Source organism: Paramormyrops kingsleyae, chromosome 1 (genome assembly GCF_048594095.1).
Source record: "Paramormyrops kingsleyae isolate MSU_618 chromosome 1, PKINGS_0.4, whole genome shotgun sequence".
Taxonomy (NCBI): domain Eukaryota; kingdom Metazoa; phylum Chordata; class Actinopteri; order Osteoglossiformes; family Mormyridae; genus Paramormyrops; species Paramormyrops kingsleyae.
The window spans coordinates 18883041-18901760 of record NC_132797.1 but is presented as its reverse complement, the minus strand read 5'-3'; the positions used below and the strand labels follow the sequence as shown (position 1 = coordinate 18901760).

At 44.2% G+C, this 18720-nt stretch overlaps 2 protein-coding genes across 8 annotated transcripts in view; one reads left to right on the top strand and one right to left on the bottom strand.

Moving 5' to 3' along the window:
- ptpro (protein tyrosine phosphatase receptor type O) overlaps positions 1–10017 on the top strand; it is a 50344-nt gene extending 40327 nt beyond the window's left edge. For 3 of the 5 annotated variants that reach the window (XM_023817899.2, XM_023817898.2, XM_023817901.2), the window contains 9 exons: positions 85–166; positions 2228–2318; positions 2760–2836; positions 3220–3354; positions 4058–4180; positions 4855–5009; positions 7014–7149; positions 7657–7775; positions 8027–10017. In XM_023817899.2, the coding sequence (XP_023673667.2) occupies positions 85–166; positions 2228–2318; positions 2760–2836; positions 3220–3354; positions 4058–4180; positions 4855–5009; positions 7014–7149; positions 7657–7758 (901 nt within the window). In that variant the 3' untranslated portion in view covers positions 7759–7775; positions 8027–10017. Of the gene's footprint in view, positions 1–84; positions 167–2227; positions 2319–2706; positions 2837–3219; positions 3355–4057; positions 4181–4376; positions 4520–4854; positions 5010–7013; positions 7150–7656; positions 7776–8026 lie in introns of those variants that run through there. The other 2 variants (XR_002838993.2, XM_023817902.2) reach the window with 2 other exon arrangements.
- Positions 10018–10169: 152 nt separating this feature from the next.
- eps8a (EGFR pathway substrate 8a, signaling adaptor) overlaps positions 10170–18720 on the bottom strand; it is a 46718-nt gene continuing 38167 nt past the window's right edge. Inside the window, exons 16-22 of one of the 3 annotated variants that reach the window (XM_072711313.1) lie at positions 17639–17750; positions 16847–16990; positions 16014–16037; positions 15334–15592; positions 14845–15028; positions 14433–14565; positions 10170–12205 (exon numbers count right to left, since the gene is read on the bottom strand). In XM_072711313.1, coding sequence (XP_072567414.1) covers positions 12098–12205; positions 14433–14565; positions 14845–15028; positions 15334–15592; positions 16014–16037; positions 16847–16990; positions 17639–17750 — 964 coding nt within the window. In that variant the 3' untranslated portion in view covers positions 10170–12097. The remainder of the gene's footprint in view (positions 12206–14432; positions 14566–14844; positions 15029–15333; positions 15593–16013; positions 16038–16846; positions 16991–17638; positions 17751–18720) is intronic. The other 2 variants (XM_023817881.2, XM_023817882.2) reach the window with 2 other exon arrangements.

Here is an 18720-nt window from a genome sequence, read left to right as displayed (position 1 = left end):
ATAATGAAAGGTGATAAAAAAGCAGTATGAAAGGGTCCCCCCCGCATCAACATATGTATGAAAATCCTTATCCCTCGCCTCCAGCCCGGTCCAGCTGGACGACTTCGACACCTACATCAGTGACATGACCAAAGACTCCGCCTACAAGTTCTCTCTGCAGTTCGAGGTAGGAGTCCGTACCTTGCGGATGCCGGTTCCTAGACTGGGATTTAAACCAGAGCTAGGAATACATTAGAGGAAGATGGGGCGAGTTAAAGGGTTTGTTGCTAATACTAACATTTCATCCAGATAGAGAAGCACCTGAAGTAAAGTGCGGTGAGCATTATCACCATTTCATCCATATACACAGTCAGTGTAATCGGGGGGGGGGCAGCACTTCATAGGGCATCCTAAATGTTTTGCTGGGGCTCCCCCATGCCTGGCAATATAGGGGGGGGGGGGGCAAGGTTATATACTGTCAGGAGGCCCAGAATTTCTCGCTGTGCCCCTGTACGGAGTACAGTGTGAAGTAGACAGAGGCAGATTACTGTATAGGCAATCTACACTATAGCCCAGGGCCTATGTAGAATCCCATAGATACAAAGAGATACATATGGTAAATGGTAAATGGACTGCATTTATATAGTGCTTTTCTACTCCTACGAGTACTCAAAGCGCTTTACAATTCATGCCTCACATTCACCCATCCACACACACATTCATACACCAGTTTACATAGGTAAACATGGGGTCCAGTACAGTATATGGAGGGTTTGAATCAGGTTAAGTCAGAGTGCAAGGTGGGGGCAGCAGGGTTTGGAGGACCCCGACGGCCTAGGGGAAAGAGCTGGTGGATGCTGGGCTTCCTTGTTCCAGATGGTGTGGGGTGGTAGGTTGGAGGGGTTTTCTAGTAAGCTGGAGCCCCCATGGATACAGCGTACATCACACTCCTGTCTGACTTGTCAGATGCCAAACCAGACAGTGGTGCAGCTGGTTAGGACGCTCTCTATGGTGGGGGGGGGGGCTCGCTCTCCTCAGTCACCACAGATAATAGGGGTACTACCAGTAAACTTGGTGTCTAGAAGTGTCTAGGTTCAGTGATCGGTGATGCTTGGTATTTCTGACTGTCTCTTGATGGTAAGTGTATCCAGTGTACCAGTCCACAAGCCGCTCCATCTTAGATCAGCATGTTCATCATTGCTACTGGCGAGGTTCACCACTGTTGTGTCATCAGCAAACTCCATGACGTCATTTGAACTGCAGTGTGCAATAGAGAGTTAGCAGGGTGAGCATCACTGGGCTGAGCACACCGACCTAGGGGGTGCTAGTGCCCATTGTGATTGTGCTGGACATGCTGCTAAAATGGAATGTCTGAGGTCTTTCACTCAGGAATAACCTGTTGCAGAGGATGATGTTAAAGCCCAACAGGCTCAGTTACCCAATCAGCCACTTGGGGACAATTTTGTTGAATGCTAAGTATAGTGGTCAGCATTCTTACATCACTGTTTTTCTGGTCTGTGTGGGACAGGGCCAGGTGAAGGACTAAGGACATGCCAGTTGATTGGATAGGGAGATGAGTAAACTGGAAGGGGTCTAGTGAACTGGGGAGTTTTTCATATGGCCCGTGACTCGCTTCTGGAAGCATTTAATGATGACTGGTATTATGGTGGCGGCCTTGAGCTTGCAGGAACAGCTGCCTGGCTCAGGGAGATGTTAAAGATAGGGACATCTGCCAGCTAGTTCTTCTGCACATTCCTTGAGCACATAACCAGGTATGTTGTCTGGTCCAGCAGTCTTGCATAGATTGAACCTGGATGAGGTTTTCCTGCTGTGCATAGATTGGGTACCTGATCATCAGAAAAAGGTATGATCTTCCTCTCTGATGCAATGTCCAGTGTATCAAACTGTGTGTAGAAGCCATTCAGCATGTGTTTTTAGATATTGAATAATCCATAGTACAGGGAACAGCTTTGCGGGTTTCCACATGGTCAATGTTGGCAGTTGAGGGTAGTGATGGCTAAATGAAGCATCATGAACCATTTGCTGTATTTTCTGACTCCACTAGACGCTGGTCTTTCTTCAGAAAATGACTCAAAGCATGCTGCAAAATAAACAAAGAGCACCATCTAGTGGGGTCAAAAAATACAGCAAATGGTTCATGAAGCTTGATTTGGCCATTACTAGTCGAGGGGAAATCATCCACCCTCATGGCTGTTCTTGTTTTTATGTCGTCTCTTTGCTGATACAGGAGCTGAAGAGCGTCGGTTTGGACCTGTCCCATGAAGCTGCTGACCTTGCTGTCAACCGATCCAAAAACCGATACACCAACATCCTACCATGTGAGTTAGGCAAACACACAAATACACTCGGTTACACATAGGGAGACTCGGCCCAACCTGAGTGCTAAGAGGACAAAATCCCACAAAACACCAAACATGAGAAATATTTTAAATAAGAATTCATCAATAACTCCCTCTCTTTTTCATTTTGTCCCCCTACACAGCGCTAAATTATTTAAGAGATATAAGCTATAGTTACTGTGGGTCTTACTATGCTTCTGTGGGATCCTGGGTGAGAGATGAGGATCACCCAGCCTTGTTTTCACTACACCACAACCAAAGCATCATATAGGTACATTGTCTAGAGTGTGTAGTTCCAGAGCACCTACAGCACTATAGAGTTGAAAGCCATTAGAATGACGGTCAGCCATCTGCTATTTTCATTAAGTGTCTGTCACCACTATGAAGCATGTGTGACATTCAGACTTCGGTCCCACTCAGATGACTTCAGCCGTGTCAAGCTACTCTCTATGCAAAACGAGGAAGGATTGGACTACATTAATGCTAATTATATTCCCGTAAGTGTTGCCGCTTTTTAAATCTGTCGTCACGTAGTTTCTGATCCATCAGCTCTGTTATGTTTGAGTGCTTTTTATGCAGAGATCCAATCCTGATAGCTGCTCTATCATGTCCTTGTCACTCCTTCATACTTTGAGCATCAAGAACACAACATTTCATGATGTTTCTCTTTTGATACCTGACCTGGGGGGAAACCTTTATTCATAGAATGAATTTCTAAAAAGTTTTTTCAGCTAGGTCTCATGCGAGTTGTACTGCATGTTGTGAGAATATATAGCTGGGATTTGCATTGTTTCTGTTGATTTGTTGTTGCTAAGAGTTGATTTTCATTTCAAATGATGGCCGACCTTTGACCCCACAGTCCTTGTGGTTCTGTCTGCAGGGCTACAAGGGCCCCCGGGAGTACATCGCCACCCAAGGCCCACTGCCCGAGACCCGTGATGACTTCTGGAAGATGGTGCTGCAGCAGAAGTGTCGCATCATCGTCATGCTGACGCAGTGCAACGAGCGGCGAAGGGTGGGCCTTGGCGTCTGTCAATCAACCCTGCTGACCCCTGATTGGCTCTTGGGGGCTGTGAACTTCGTGGAGGGCGGTGTCAAGCGTGGTTTAGCCACACGGTAGAGAAAAATGGAAAAGGCAGAAAAACCCATATATTTCAGCATGTGCTGTATCATGTTTACAGTGACGCTGCATAATGGACATGCCTGAACATGTTTTTGTACCGTTGGTGGTAGCTTCCCATGCGAGTGAAGGAAAGTTAAATGAGCAGATATCCTTCTTAACACTGTAAGACACTATTAGCTTCCCTGTATTTGATATCATGTACTGGAATCTTAAGAAGGGATTTACTGGTTATGTCATGCATTAATAATAATAATTGATGCATTCATATTGTAATGCTTTTTATGATGAAGCTAACTGCTGATGCAATGCAATTGATTGAAGTTTTATTACAAAATTTATAGTTGCATGGGTTGTAAACAAATGTTTGTCATAAACACATTAAATTACAGACAAATATTTAATGCCAAAAAAATATATATCACAATTCTTCTCTCAGTACAATCAAGACCCTGAAATAACTATTGTTTTGCTTTATGCATATAAAGCATGCATAGCTCAGATGTACCTTTAAATTCTCCACATTAATCTTGAAATCACCAAAGTCAGTCATGGCTGAACTTCAGTAACATGAAGGATTGGTTTGATATGTTTACAGGTGAAATGTGACCACTACTGGCCCTACACCGATGCACCGGTCACATACGGAGAGATCACTGTGGAGATGCTGTCGGAGAAGGAGTCTCCGGAGTGGACCGTCAGGAACTTTAGACTGAGCTACGTGAGTGAGACATTCTCAGCGCTAACGACGTTAAACCGGGGCATCATCCGGAGTGCTTCTGAAAATGGCGATGTCGCTACCCGTAGGATGGCTCAGTGTCGTAATGAGACGGGCCTCAGCAAAAGACGCCAGAGAGCAGGAGCTACTTTATCTAATCGCATCAGAGATCCATTTCACCGCTAAAGCCTTATTGCAGATTCCAGCAACAGGATCCTTGATCATCGGATACAGGAAAGGCATCCATAAATCAATGGCCGATAGTCTTTCAGGATGAGGAGCCTCATCGTCGGCTGGCTTATCAGACGCAGGCCTGTGTAGAGTGAGGGGGTAGGGGGCAGGGTAGGGATGCTGTTTGTTCTTCATTGTTGGGATGGTGATAAATTACATACATATTGGGACAGTATGCAGCCGCTCCATAATGATGCACGAAAGCCACGGCTTGTACCACTAACTTTTACCACTGCCAATCGGTAACATCACCTTGCACATTTCAGTCAGCCATGGTATATTAGGTAAAATTCATTCGGGAGAAATACACCCCCTAGTGGCTCTTCAGTGTATCATATTAAATGAAATGTTTCATATCAGGAATACTTCGGCATTCATATCCTTGCTTCATGAAGGACATCCCCCCCCCCCCCAGATCACAGCAGTCCTCTCTCAATGTGCTGCAGGCGGATGAGACTCAGGACGTCCTGCATTTGAACTACACGTCCTGGCCAGACCACGGTGTTCCCACCATCAACGCCATCGAGAGCATTTTGCAGTTTGTGCACATTGCGAGGCAGCAGGCAGTAAAAGTGAAGGGTCCCATTATCGTACACTGCAGGTAGAGCCACGCTTGCGTTCATCTGCACTCTTATACACTAGTATAAATCGGACATAGTAAATAAAATGCATAAACATTCACACAACCTGCGATTGGTCAGCACCCCATCCTGGGTTGTTCCCTGCCTTGCACCTGTAGCCTCTCTGACCCTGAATAGGATAAGCAGTTACAGGAAGGATGGATGGATGGTTGGATGGATGGATGGACATTCAAGCAAGTCACTAACATACTTCAAGGTTGGGCTGGGCGATATGTCAAAATGCTTAACTGTACAGTGGTACCTCGGTTCTCGAACTTAATCCGTTCCGAACTCTGGATCGAATCCTAAAAAGTTCGAGTTCTGATCGAATTTTTCCCATAAGAAATAATGGAAAACCAATTAATTGGTTCCCGGCCCCCCAAAATTACACCTAAATATGTTTTTTTAAACACAAAATGAACAGGATAAAGCAAGAAGAGCTTTTTTTTCTTAATGGCTTCCAAAACGATAAAGATCTTATCCCAACATTACCCCTTTCCTGCCCCGATCGTCCGCTCCTTCCGTGTGCCACGCCCCCTTGTTAACCTCGTGTGGGATCCCCATGTGATCAGCTGTTTCTGGTTGTTGTCATTAGTCCTCTGTATTAAGTCCACGTTTCAGTTTGTTTCCCCAGTCCGGTCATTGGGTGCGTTAGACTTGCTTACAGCACTGGCTTAAAGCAACGCATTCTGATCCTGACGCAGTGCATTACGGTTAGATGCATTGCGACCTCTCACCCGGCTGCACAAACTGGAACCGTCTCCGTGACAACACACCTTTGCCCTTATTGGCTGAAGAGTTTAGTTACACGCATGACGTTTGTATCCCAGGCAGTTCCGATGCGTAATCTGCTATTTCTCCCGAATATCATGTAAAGCAGTGAGAACTGGTTTTCAGTTCATTTACCTAGTAAAAAAAAGTTTAAATAAATTACATAAATGCTCTAATAGTACATGTAAGTTACTGGTTTATTTATTGTTAGTTACTGTAATGTTGCGCTGCTTTATTTGGTTAATCGCCCAGTCTGTCAAGAAGGCATTCAAGTAAGAATTGCATTGTAGTAAGACTCATTTCCTGGCGCGTACAATTTATATTAGGTTCGACTTCTGATATTCAGATCGAGTTCTAGGTCAAACTGGTTTGTTCGACTTTCAAGAAATTCAAGTTCTAGTGAGTTCGAGAACCGAGGTACCACTGTAATAATTTTTTTTTCATATTAATCAATATTGATAATTATCACAAGATAATTCGTTATGTCATTATTTCTTTACTTCAAGAATTTTTTAAGAATTCCCTTGGAATTCCGATTAATCAAATTCATGAAAAAAAGACGAATGGGCTACAAACTGCAATCTAATTTTAGTAAATATATCATACAAAAATAAACTATAAATAGTTTTTATATAACCGATATATCAACTTATCGGCATATGAATTTAAACGACAAAATAATGAGAAACTTCCACAAACTCTTGATAGTGTGCATCAGCCTATCAGATCAGAGAAAGGAATGCAATTCCTACCAATCATACCGCAGTCTTTTAAGAACAGACAACCAACAAACTCACAGCAAGGTTGGGTGAGTTAGTGGAGCATGGCACAAGCTACTGTTTTGATCATATATAAGACAGGTGCTCCTTTAGAGGAACCTTCAAATGTCGGCGAAGAGTCACAACATCTTTTAAAAAGGAGACATTGCAGATAACGGACTGCTGCGTACTGTAAACACTGCTGGAAACTCATGCCAACTGAGCAGTGTGAACTGCCAGGCCATGTGGTTGGAATGGTCAAGAAACCCTGATCTGCTATTTCCCTTGCCTGTCCACTACGCTTCCGTGCATTGGCTCATTTCATGGTAGACCTCAGGGTAGGATTACAATAACCATTATAATGATATCAAAGCTCTTGTCTCTCTCTAGTTCGGGATGATGTGATGTGGATGCTGACAGTCAGGCTGATGTAACCTTACCTCCCTTCCCTCACAGTGCCGGAGTGGGTCGCACAGGAACATTCATCGCTCTGGACCGGCTGATGCAGCACATACGGGAGCACGAGTTTGTTGACGTGCTGGGCCTGGTGGCAGAGATGCGAGCGCACAGGCTGTGCATGGTGCAGACGGAGGTCAGGGCCCATATGTGATATTTGCTATTAGGATTTTATAAATGGGTAACTGTATGACAAATGAAGTCAGTCAAAGCTTTGCCAACATGATATGAAACTGCCCAGTTGACAAAAAGGATAAGGAGAGTGGCCATTAACAGACCAGGGATCAACCAGAAGATTTCTAGTTTAATTCCCATGTGTCAGCTATTTAGTTAACCTAAATCATCCCAGTAAGATATCAAACTGTATGAATGAAAGTGACTCACTTTAGATAAAAGTGTCTGCCAAATACTGTAATCCTATTATTGGCATGTGAAAGAATCATTTTGACATAGTGTTGTTGTTAACAGCAAATATAAGCATATTTTTCCTTGTATAGTGCCAAACAAATGCAGTGAACAAACACATTCTGTCATTAAACATAACTGATGAATATGTTCATCACTAGCAATATAGTGAGCTCGTTGCTCACCTCTGCCCCCAGCTGGTTCGGCCCAGTCCTAACAACATCTGCCGCCTTTACAGGAGCAGTACGTGTTTATCCATCAGTGCGTCCAACTGATGTGGAGGAAGAAGCAGCAGACAGTCGCAGGAGATGTCGTCTACGAGAATGTCATCAAGTCGTAATCGTGGAGTCCTGCAGTGTGAGCCATTCTGAATGCAGCCATTCGTTATGATAAATATGTGCAATAAAAAGCACAAAAAAGTACCAGAACTGGATTTGAATAAATTACTTAACTTGTAAATTATTTTCCCCAGAAATGCATTCAGGGGAGTGAATCACTGATGTAATCAGGCAGTGAACTGAGAAAGTGCTTTTCGGTTCTTGGAAAAAAATAATAGAAGTATGAGCAATAACAATAATTGTTTATGTTTTTCATGTCTTGCCTGACAGGTTGAAGTGATTCATCTGCCCTCCCCTGCTTCAGGCTTTCGTTCTCTGCCCAGAGATTTGTTTAATCATCGATGCCAAAAATGAACACAGAAAAGAGAAACAGCGCTTTCGTTTAAAACTGGAGGACGCATGGGAAGGGATCTTGCCTTAAAGGAGCATTTATTTACTGAAAACTTTTGGTTTTTGGGATATTTTTCAAAGTCGCCTTAGTCAGAATATATTTAAGAAAACTTCTGGCCTATCCAGCAAAATGAACTGTCCCCCACAAAGATATTTCACTCTTGGTGAACAAGAAGCATCAGAACTGGAACACTTTTGACACCGATCAAGAGAGTCCCTCTAGTGGCACATGAGTGGAACTGAAGGTCAGTCAGCAGCATCCTCTAAATACTAATTTTAATTTGCCAAAAAAAAAAAAAAAATCCCATATTTCGAAAATGGCATCACCTCACCACAGTGCAATGTTACAGCAAGTTTCATGGGAAGCATTACATGTAATGGCATCTGGTTCACAGTAGGCTGTTTATGTGTGTATACGTTTATTTAGCTTTTTCAGCTTTTTTCAGCTTTCTCAGCACCTGAAACCCATCTGTGCAACATTTTAGTGGAAGCCAAACCCCAATATTCAGTCGCACTGCCAGTGGTTGAAGGTGCTGTGAAGGTAAGAAAGGGCCACCAGAGGGCGCGAGTGAGGGGCCCCCGCATTGCCCTGATGGAGCGCTCTCTCTGTTATGGTGGCCGGAAAGGCGAGGGCCTGGTTCCCAGGAGTCTGTGGCTAAGGGAGGGAGGCTGTAAAGAGATATCTTCCTGTGGGACACAAGAGCTGTGTGAATTAGGGTCTGTTCTACAGAAAGCCCCCCCGAGCAAACCCAGGAAACCACTGTCCCTCTGCTGTCACATAGCCCGTCTCCCTGGTCATGTGAGTAACAGCCCCCAAGGAGGGGGGGGGGGGGGGGGCATTGAAAGCTTTCAGGATGCTTCCCGTCATGTCAGGTTACGCATTTCCAGTTGGATGACTTGTGCAGTCGGGCTACTGTAATCACTTGCATATGCGCATAATCTTACAGCAGTAACATAACTTTATTATTAATAATTTTATTATAGAAAAATTACTTGGTTTGCAGAATGATCTTCAGTGTAACAGATTGGCTTCACAATCCACTTTGTGTAGATCAGAGTTTTATTACTCTGAACACAAATTTCCAGTTACATCATCCCTAGCTCACTCCTTACTCCCAGGTTTCTGGCCCTGTTGACAAAGCAGGGCCTCATATGTGCTCGCCACATACATGCTGAACACGCTGTACCTTCACGCTGATTATTTTTACCTGGGACACGTTGTCTTGCTTCCCTTCAAGATGGTTCCTCCTGTAAAGGAGCTGCATCTCCATTCAGATAGAGTACTTCACCCTAAACAGCTTCACCCGGGATACGTGGGCTGTGATTATCATGTGGAGCACTTAGCATTGATCGCCTCGCATGAGGACCTGAAAGCTGAGCCCTTCATACAGAGGAATGGCCAGTAGACTCTCACTGCAGAGAAATAATATCCCTCAGTAAATCTTGGACGAGAAGAGAAGCTTGTCGGCCAAAATGGTACGGGACCAATGCAAATCTGGGAGTGTGTGAAAACCATGGCTAATGTAGAGTAGGCAACAAGTTAGCCACCGGAGAACCTTTCTGCATGTTCCAACGGGCTGCAGCTCTTCCTGTGTGGTGTGTGTGGTGTGTGTTCAATGTGTTGTGGAGTCTGGGGACAATGCTGAACACCATTTCTCCCCAATTTAACCGAGTGAATGGCAAAAGGCAGCTGCTCGTCCAGTTCTGTTCCTACGTGTGGCCGGTTCAGTCTGTCACTGGTGCCATTGCTGTGTATTTTTCTGTCATGTCGCTAGAGGGAGGATCCTGTATTACTAGAATAGCTGGGTGATAATTGTCAATAAGTTCAGTGTGTGTGTTGAATAAAGCCTTTCGGTATCTGTTCTTATGAACTGTGGTGCTCAGCATCTTTCTTGAGTCTTTCTCGAAAAGAGGACACCATTCTAACCATTACTACCAACAGAGAATGGACGCAACTAGCTAAAATATTAACAGTCAAGAATTGGTATCGCTGTGAAGTTTATAAAACACAAAACACACTATGTAATTTTTTATAATACTGTTTATTGTAGAATTCCATCAAATTATTGTGGAAAAGGCACCATGGAAGCTATACACGTACAATTATGAATTACACTATTAATAAATTTCCCCCTTACACATTTCCATATTTTTCCCCCGAAGGATCAGTTAATCAATAACCACACAAAAAAGAACAGGACAAGCCATCAAATGACTTTTTCTAAATGATCTTTCCATTCACTTAGAATAAAAATGCGATAGCAGAGAATGGTCCTTGATTAAATCTAGCACATTACACCATCAACTCCAAAGATTTATAAGGAAAAATCAGCTGTGCAGAGTAAAGCTCAGAGCAACTGCAGTCCAGAATGTTAAGCCACGAATGACTTTATAAATATATATCTTCAGTTATGAATTTTTAAAATGCGCAAGCTTTCATGTTCAGTTAACACAACGTGAATGCGGTGAGTCCGCTTAGTCTTTGTGTGCAGTCTATTTTACAAAGATTCTACACATTCTGATCTCCCAGAACTTGATCTTGGCCAACTATGTGGTTGTTTAACAACAGCTCCACGCTAAGGTATAATACCGTGTAAGCGTGGATTCTCTTTTAAACGGTGAAACGAGCGTGAAGTTTGGCCACGTTCGACCACCTTCAGCCAGGTCACAACTAAAAACATTTCATTGGAGTGTTGGAGTGTCAGAGTAAATCAGTCTACACCAGCACCAATCAACCCAATCAACCCATTGGCTCTTTAGCTTGTCAAGGGGTCGCCTCATAAAGAACCTGTCATTCAGTTTTCTCCTTGGGGGGGGGAGTTGTGAGCCTGACTAGCGCTCCCACATGTCAAGCATTATCAAATGCCGTGGGGCCTTACAGTAGCAGACCAATGCAGTGAATGCCCGTAGTTTTAGGCCACGTTAGAAGACTGGAATCAATTACTTTCATTGGACATTTGAAAAGGCAATGGTACCAAGGAAGACTAATTGTGTACCTAAATTAAGCACTCATTTTTGGCTAAGCCTGTACAGCAAACACATTAGAAGTGCCCATGTTGCAACACAATGGTCAGTTTCCTAACACTAATATTTCCTATCAAAAAAATCTCTTTGCAATAAAATTCCTGCATCCCGAACCTTGGTATGAGAATCAGGCACCACTGTGTAGCTGGATGGTGACCCGAGCAACCAGGCCACAAGCACACAACAGCCATGTAAACAAGCTGCTTTCTGTCATATTACATAAAAGTGTGCTAACACCGTCATTGAAATCCCTACCTGCTCATCCAGAGGGTTAGTGTTGGATGTGTCCAGAAACTTCCACAGTGTTACAAAAGAATGTGCTATAGGCACCAATTAAATAAATGCTTATCAAACTCAGTGCAGTAGGACAGCATCTAACCAAAAGCTTTTTTTTAAAAATTGAATTAAAAAAAAAAAAATCCGTATCCTATTGTTCAGCTCTGTCATTTTTTAATCGTCCTTGTGCTATTTTGGCATTTCAATGAAATAAATATATTTTCAAAAGAAAAATAATTATGTCACAAAATCAGTTATCCTTTAAATATATCCCAGTAGCGTTTTCCCCATATTCAACTTTCTCCCACTAGTTCAGTCTAGTATAAACATTCGTATTACTTGCGGCACCTATCCTGAATCATTACCGATAGCCGTTAACGTTTCAGATTGAAACACAGCTTCCTCCTTGGGCCACACCCTTAGTAATATTACACAGCACCTGTTTCTCAATGCGTATGGGCCTGTACAGATATACAGTATAACATGACTACTACCTCCTGCATTTTCATCTATGCACAACACAGTGTTTCCCTACTAGCGATAACCGAGTACCCATGGGCGAGTTACGGGTCCAGGCTAACCTAACTGCCGCAGTCAGCAAACCTGTGGAGCGAGGCCCTGGGAAGGGGCGGGGCTAGTCATGGTGGACGCTCAGTGACCTCCGCCCTCATCGAAGGACTCCACCCCAGAGTCGCAGGCGGCGTTCAGCTTCTCCTGCCGCCTTCGCATGATTTCCTGCAGCTCAGAACTTGTCGTCTTCTGGCAGAGGGAGAGACAAGCGATTAGGTTTTCAATAAACGTACCCTTCATACAGGGCCTACCAGATGTTCCCGGAGACTGCGACGGAAAGAGGCCTTTAAAACATGTCCCCTAAATACAGAGTTTATCATGTGGGCAGGGAGGCCCGGATGGATAAAGGGTGAGAAGTGCGAATGAAAGCTGCAATCAAGCCTGGACCCCACACACTTTCAAGTAAATAAACTGCGGATTGAGATCATAAAGAGCAAGAATAATCCAGGGAGGATCACCATCTGTGAACGGGATCATTATTTAAATGAGCATAACTACACCGTAGACGTGTCCGTGCCGCTCGCAACACTGAGGGGTAGAAGGTATGTGAAACTACACCTGATAAAATCAGTCTAGTAAAAGGCCATTAAGTCTTATTTTATTCACACTCATCACCCAGTGCTGTAATGAGGCAGCAGACTGATGCCGCCCTGGGAGGCTCCATGACACCAGAAAACGTCCATCATCTCAGCTCGAACATACCTGAGCAGATCCCCTCCAGCATAAAAATTCATATACCAGAAACACCAGAAACACAAGCCTTCAGTTTTCTGCTATCTCTTCCATCTGCACTTAGCTATTGCTGTACTATGCGGTTTATTGAAGATGGAGAGGGATGAACATGACTGACTTAGCAAGGGGTAACCTAGCAAGGATCAGGTTTGCATACTTAGACCATGCGACAGTGGATGCTAAAGGGAGACGTGAAGCACTAGCACAGCTATGACAATCTACACTCCCTGGCCAAAAAAAAGTTGCGTACTTCTCATTGAACCAGCTTTAGCTTTATGGAGGAGAGATTACGGCGTGCATTCACTGTGGGGTTGTTTTCGATGAGCTTATGCAATGTAATCAACATTTACTTTGATCCAGATTTACATTAATTTTTCACTAAGATCTTGTATTGATAACAGGAGTGTCTAAGCACTCCACATACTCTTCTCCAGCAGACCCACTTTTGTTAAGGTCAGGATTCTGTGGTGGCCAAATGATGGGTGGAAATGATTCCTCATTCTCCCTGAACCACTATTTTACAATTCAAGCCTAAAGAATCATTCCATTGTTGTCATGGAATATGCCAGTGCTGTTCGGGAAGAAAAAATCCATTGGTGGGATAACCTGGTCATTCAGAAGATTCTGGTACTCAGTGGACTTCATTTTATAGCTGCATAAAGTTGCTGAGCCTAGACCAGACCAACTGAAGCAAATAAGCAAATTTGCTTATTTAAATGGTGACCTTTTTCGGCCAGGCAGGGTACCACTTGTTGGACAGTCAACTAAGTCTGTAGGCTGGATTCAATCAGACACATGTGACAATTATTAGCCATGTCTGCATGTAAAAGAATATCTCTTGGTCAGAAGCTTCAAATCCGCTGTCATCTAAAGATTATGGTTATTGTGCTGGGACTTTATTCTGGTAACAAGTTGCGCGGTGTATTTTTTTTTTGGCTAAATCTAATAATAAGTAGTGATGAAACACTGCAACAGTTTGGAACTTCGTGCCACAAATGAATACAGGTTTCATGGGGGAGGGTATTTAGAAGTTATTGCCACAGTGAACTGAAAAAAAGTCTGCAGAATACTCTACTGAGACCACATCATGCCTGTGAACCCAGCCAAATAGAGCAGTCATCCCTGTACACACACAATACCTGCATGCCTCACACCAACAGATCATACGAAGATCATAGGAAGTCAGACGAAAATCTGCAGACAGAGGGTATGAACTATGGGAATGAGACACTTCTGGTGATAATTTGTACAGCTCTTGTACAGAATCTAGAATGACTTCTCAGTCCACAAAGGCAGCCAAACACAACATACAAGTTTTAGGTGTACAATCACTGTATTTAGTACATCCCACCATTAGAGGTAGTGGACTGGACATTTTATTAACTTAATCATTTAAAGCTCATGCACTTAAAACAGTATGGGTTAACCAAAATTGCATTCTTGTTTGCTATGTAGTAGGAAAAATGTAGAGTGCAAAGTATCTATGAGAGAGTAGATGATCGGTAACCAGATGACATATGACATTCTGCAAAGTATTTATCTGATGGACGTCATACTACGCCACACGGCCCCTGGAGCTACAACCAAGGGTGAAGACAGTCACTTGCTCTAATATTTGTGCTAAGATGACAGAGGAAGTGCTATCGCCCCCTGGATGATGGAGTTGGTGGAGCAGGCCACTCACCTCGAGAGCGGCCTTCTGCACGGTGACCTGGCTGTAGACCCGCGCCCCTTCATCTGGGCACACCGTCTTCAGCTCCTCCTTACTCAGCGAGAAGAGCTGAGCCCCAGTTAGCACGCCCAGGCTGTTGATGGTGCTGAGGAGGAAAGGGGGGGAGGGGAGTGAAGGGAGAGTGGCCTGTCATGGGGGACGGGGGGGTCATGCTGCTCTATCTGGCTGTACCCTCCTCCGAAAGGCCACTGATGTTTCATAGAATTAATGTTTATGTTACATTCTGAGAGGCTAACAAAGAGAAATATAGACCTATGAATACATAAGAGTGCTTAACACAGCTTAACACAGCACGTGAGAGTTTATGTTCAGGATAATGACACCTTTCCTAAAGTGTGTTGGTCCAGCGCGACGTCTCACTCACACGGGGCTGAAGCCCTTGACCTGCAGCCAACCGTGGACCTCCTCAGGGCCGGAGTCATAGGTGAGGCTGGTGGCGGCCGCGGGGCAGCTTCGCGGAGGGATCTGGATCTTCTTCTGAGCACTGCGGCCCAGCGTCAGGCGGTGCATGAGCTCATCCTGCACCTCCTCCATGTTGGACTTCCTTCCTGCCAGGCCAAATGAGCCAATCACCTCACTTGCATTTTATTTACCCAGTTCTCTCCTCCATTGGCATACACAGTCAAAGTGTCAGAAATACAACAATATTAAACATGTAAATACTGCAAACACCCTCAGTAAAACTTATAGTAATTCAAACAGCCTAAGAGGAAAAAGTACACACTAAAGATGAGTACGTTTAAGAGATATTTTTAAATATACATTATTTTGGGAGTGATCCTTAGCTTTATATATTCAATAAGAATATATAAGCCATCCAATCAATTTGGCCAGGAGAAGGGGCGGGACTCACTGTTGATTGGCGGCTGCCGGTCCACCTGCCTCTGTTCCCTCATAGTGACGCTGCTACTGCTGTCGCTCACACCTGTGCTGTTGTGCCGTCCTGTGCTGGCAGGAGAAGCCCTCTCCTCAGTGTGGGCGGGGCTGACAGTGGCTGCTGGGGGTGGGGGAGGGGTAGGCATCCGGACAGGGGCGGAACCGCCCGGAGGTGGTGTCGGGGCAGCGGAAACGGGGCTTGCAGACGGGTTCGAGACATAATCGGTCCTCTGTTTCTGTGGAAATATAGACTTGAAGACCACCTGCACCATCAAAACAACATTGCTATATATCACAAATGTATCATAATTTACTGGATGTATCACGGGTCACTAACCAAAAACAAGATTAAAATATCAAAATGCTTAAAAGTCTCTGTTCAGAACAGGAGTAGTACAGATGGCACTGGACTAAAGATGTACAACTTATATATAAATATATATTAATATATTTATTTTACACCATGCTCTATTGACAGAAAAAGGTAATGATACATTTCTCATTATGATATATCTCAATATCATAAACCTGGAGTAAAGCCTCACAAAAATATATACTCAGCATGCAGCTTTAATAAGCAGCAATATGTCATGACAAATTGCTCCACACTGATCATTAATGCATACGTACGGAGTTCCACAGCAGTATCTCAATTACCTCGTTTAACTCGCCGAGCAATTGCTAGCAGGGGGAGAACGAGAGACACAGAGGAATGACAGTGTGCACGGTGCGCGGGGGGGGGGGGGGGGGGGGTAGGGGGGCACGGCACACCAGGGCAGGAAAGCAGAAGCCACCGCAAACCTCGAGGGCACATGGGTGATAAGGAGACCAGGGCAGGAGAGCAGCAATGAAACTCAGCCTCGCTAAGTGCTGCTGGCCTGAGGTCAAAGGGCTTCTAGGTAAACTCATGTGGTCTAAATCACTACTTTTCGGCCTGGTTCTCGGGGACCCACAGACAGCATGTCTTCTGGGAGCTGGGAGGGAGCAAAAATATAGACCGTCTGGAGGTCCCTGAGGACTGCCTTAAAGAACACTGGTCTAAATATTTACCCTGCATATGCTCGATTTCCACCATGAAAAGTCAAATTATTAAGCGATAATACTTGTAGTTGTCAGCCCTATCAACTAGACCAAAAACGCTCAGAGCATCACATGGTGTGTAATAATGGGGAGAGCAGATCACCACACAGTTCATGCCTGAACCCAAATATACCAAATCAAGCCTCACAGCAACACTATCTAAGCAAACACCTATGACTCCATTTAGGAGCAAAGGAAGAAGACTCAGGGGATCCTAAGTTCACACAAACAGCCCTACCTTGAACAACTCAAATTCCTTCTTTGGCATCATGAGCTTTTAAGAGCGAAAAGCGAAATGGAGGGATGTTGTGGATTCTGGGAGCACCAACGGCGTATGCATGCGCAGTAACTGTTTTTCATGACGTGAAAGTGTACTGGTGGACCTTGAGGTGCAGGGGGCAGCCGCTCACCTGGAAGGTGTGGGTGTAGAGGGGGTCTCCCCGGCCCAGACTCATGTCCACCGCCCTGCTGATCTCCAGGATGTTGTTTGGCACGTACCCAGAAGCTCCAGTGGCACTGCGCACCTTCCACCACTGCTTCCTGTCATCCAGCACCTGCGCGGCACACGGACACTACATGTTATCTAGGTCTTCTCTCAGCTTACTTATACCTCTTAAATAAAGGGTTTTTTTTTATATAAAGTACAGCTCATTTTATCTTCTTAGGTAGGAGTCTCACATGACTATATCTGGAAGGTTCTAGCCTCTTTCAGTAATGGTGATCACACAATTACTTCAGGCTATGAATCGATTTTATTAGAAATGTGAATAACACCTGATCATTAAAGTCATTAATGCCATACATTAAAGAAAAAAGCACATTTTACTACTAAGGTACTGAGAAGATAATTACAAGCTGTAACTATTATTAACTGCACAAAAATATCCAGTAAGAGCATTATAGTGGAGGAAGCCCAGCATAGAGATGGGGCTGTGCTCCCTAAAGCCCTTTACTGACCAGCAGCGTGCAGAGACTTTTTCAGTGGCAGGTGCCAAAAGCCTTTGACACGCACACAGTAAATGGGTCCCCAGTACCTTCAAAGGAAGGAACTTATAATGGTTTGGGCAAAGGGGGCAGGTGCCCAGGCTCCCCAGCATCTGCCCCTTACTGGCTGTTACTCTTGCTAATTTTTCATGACTTCAACACACACATACACACACACACACACACACACACACACACACACCTCCCTGAGCCATTACCTCCACTACTTCATCCTTCAGGACTGACAGCTCTGTGCTGTTTCTTGCCACGAAGTCGTATTTGGATTTGGCGTAGTTCTTTGGTTGGGTGACATCCGGGGCCTCGTGGTTCCTGTAGAACACGAACAGGTTCACCTGCCATGTATGATGAATGAGGGCTTCTCACAGGAATCTGTGAGGCTGTTAATAGCCAGTTATATATTAAGGCTCTGATCCAAAAGCACAATGTAGAATCAGTCTGGTCGATCAGGAATTTTACAGGTGCAGGGGGTGGGGGGAGTGGGGGTCAGACACAGTGCCAATGACATTTTTTGGCAAGTGAAGTCTGATGCACACTGATGTACACTGATGCACACTGAATAAAACGATTCCCCAGATGACCCTGATACTCCGTCCCCCATCCAATCCCTACCCCTCTCACAACCCCCAACCACTCAAATTTCAAGCCTTCAACACACTATCCCCACCTTTCCAAAAAATCTATTGAAAATATCTATTAAAGGGCCAACTTTGTGTGATTTGTCTCGATATAATCAGATCTGCGTGTGTGGCTGTCCTTTCATGTGCCACCACTAAGAGACACTGCTTCACTTTTGGAGCATTTATCTCAAAATGAAATGGGCCCCAGATATACAATGTTCCTGGGAAGTTTGAAAAAGATACATCAAATACGTGTTACATCTTCTGCAACCACGTTTTCCTTCTATGGCTGGTACTTTAATTTTGGTGTAATTTGTCTCAAAATGAAATCAGGTGAAGATATTCATCCATATTCTGCTTTTTTGATACAGTAATAGTATCCATTAAATACTTTTTGAGTTATGTTCACAAGGTTAGATGTCACCTGCAGTCACTCTTCCTTTTCTATCCACTATGCAGTGATGCTAATTTTGACTTCTCAAAATTTAATGAGTTCCAGATCTTCACCCATATAATGTGTCTGCAAAGTTTGAAAAAGATCCATAAAACACTGAGTCATCTCACTGCCAAGGAAGCATCTGCAGTGTCAGTGGAGGACAAGTCCTAAAACCATATGTATTCCCCATTTAAGGCCAAAGACAATGCTATGAAATCACACTCAA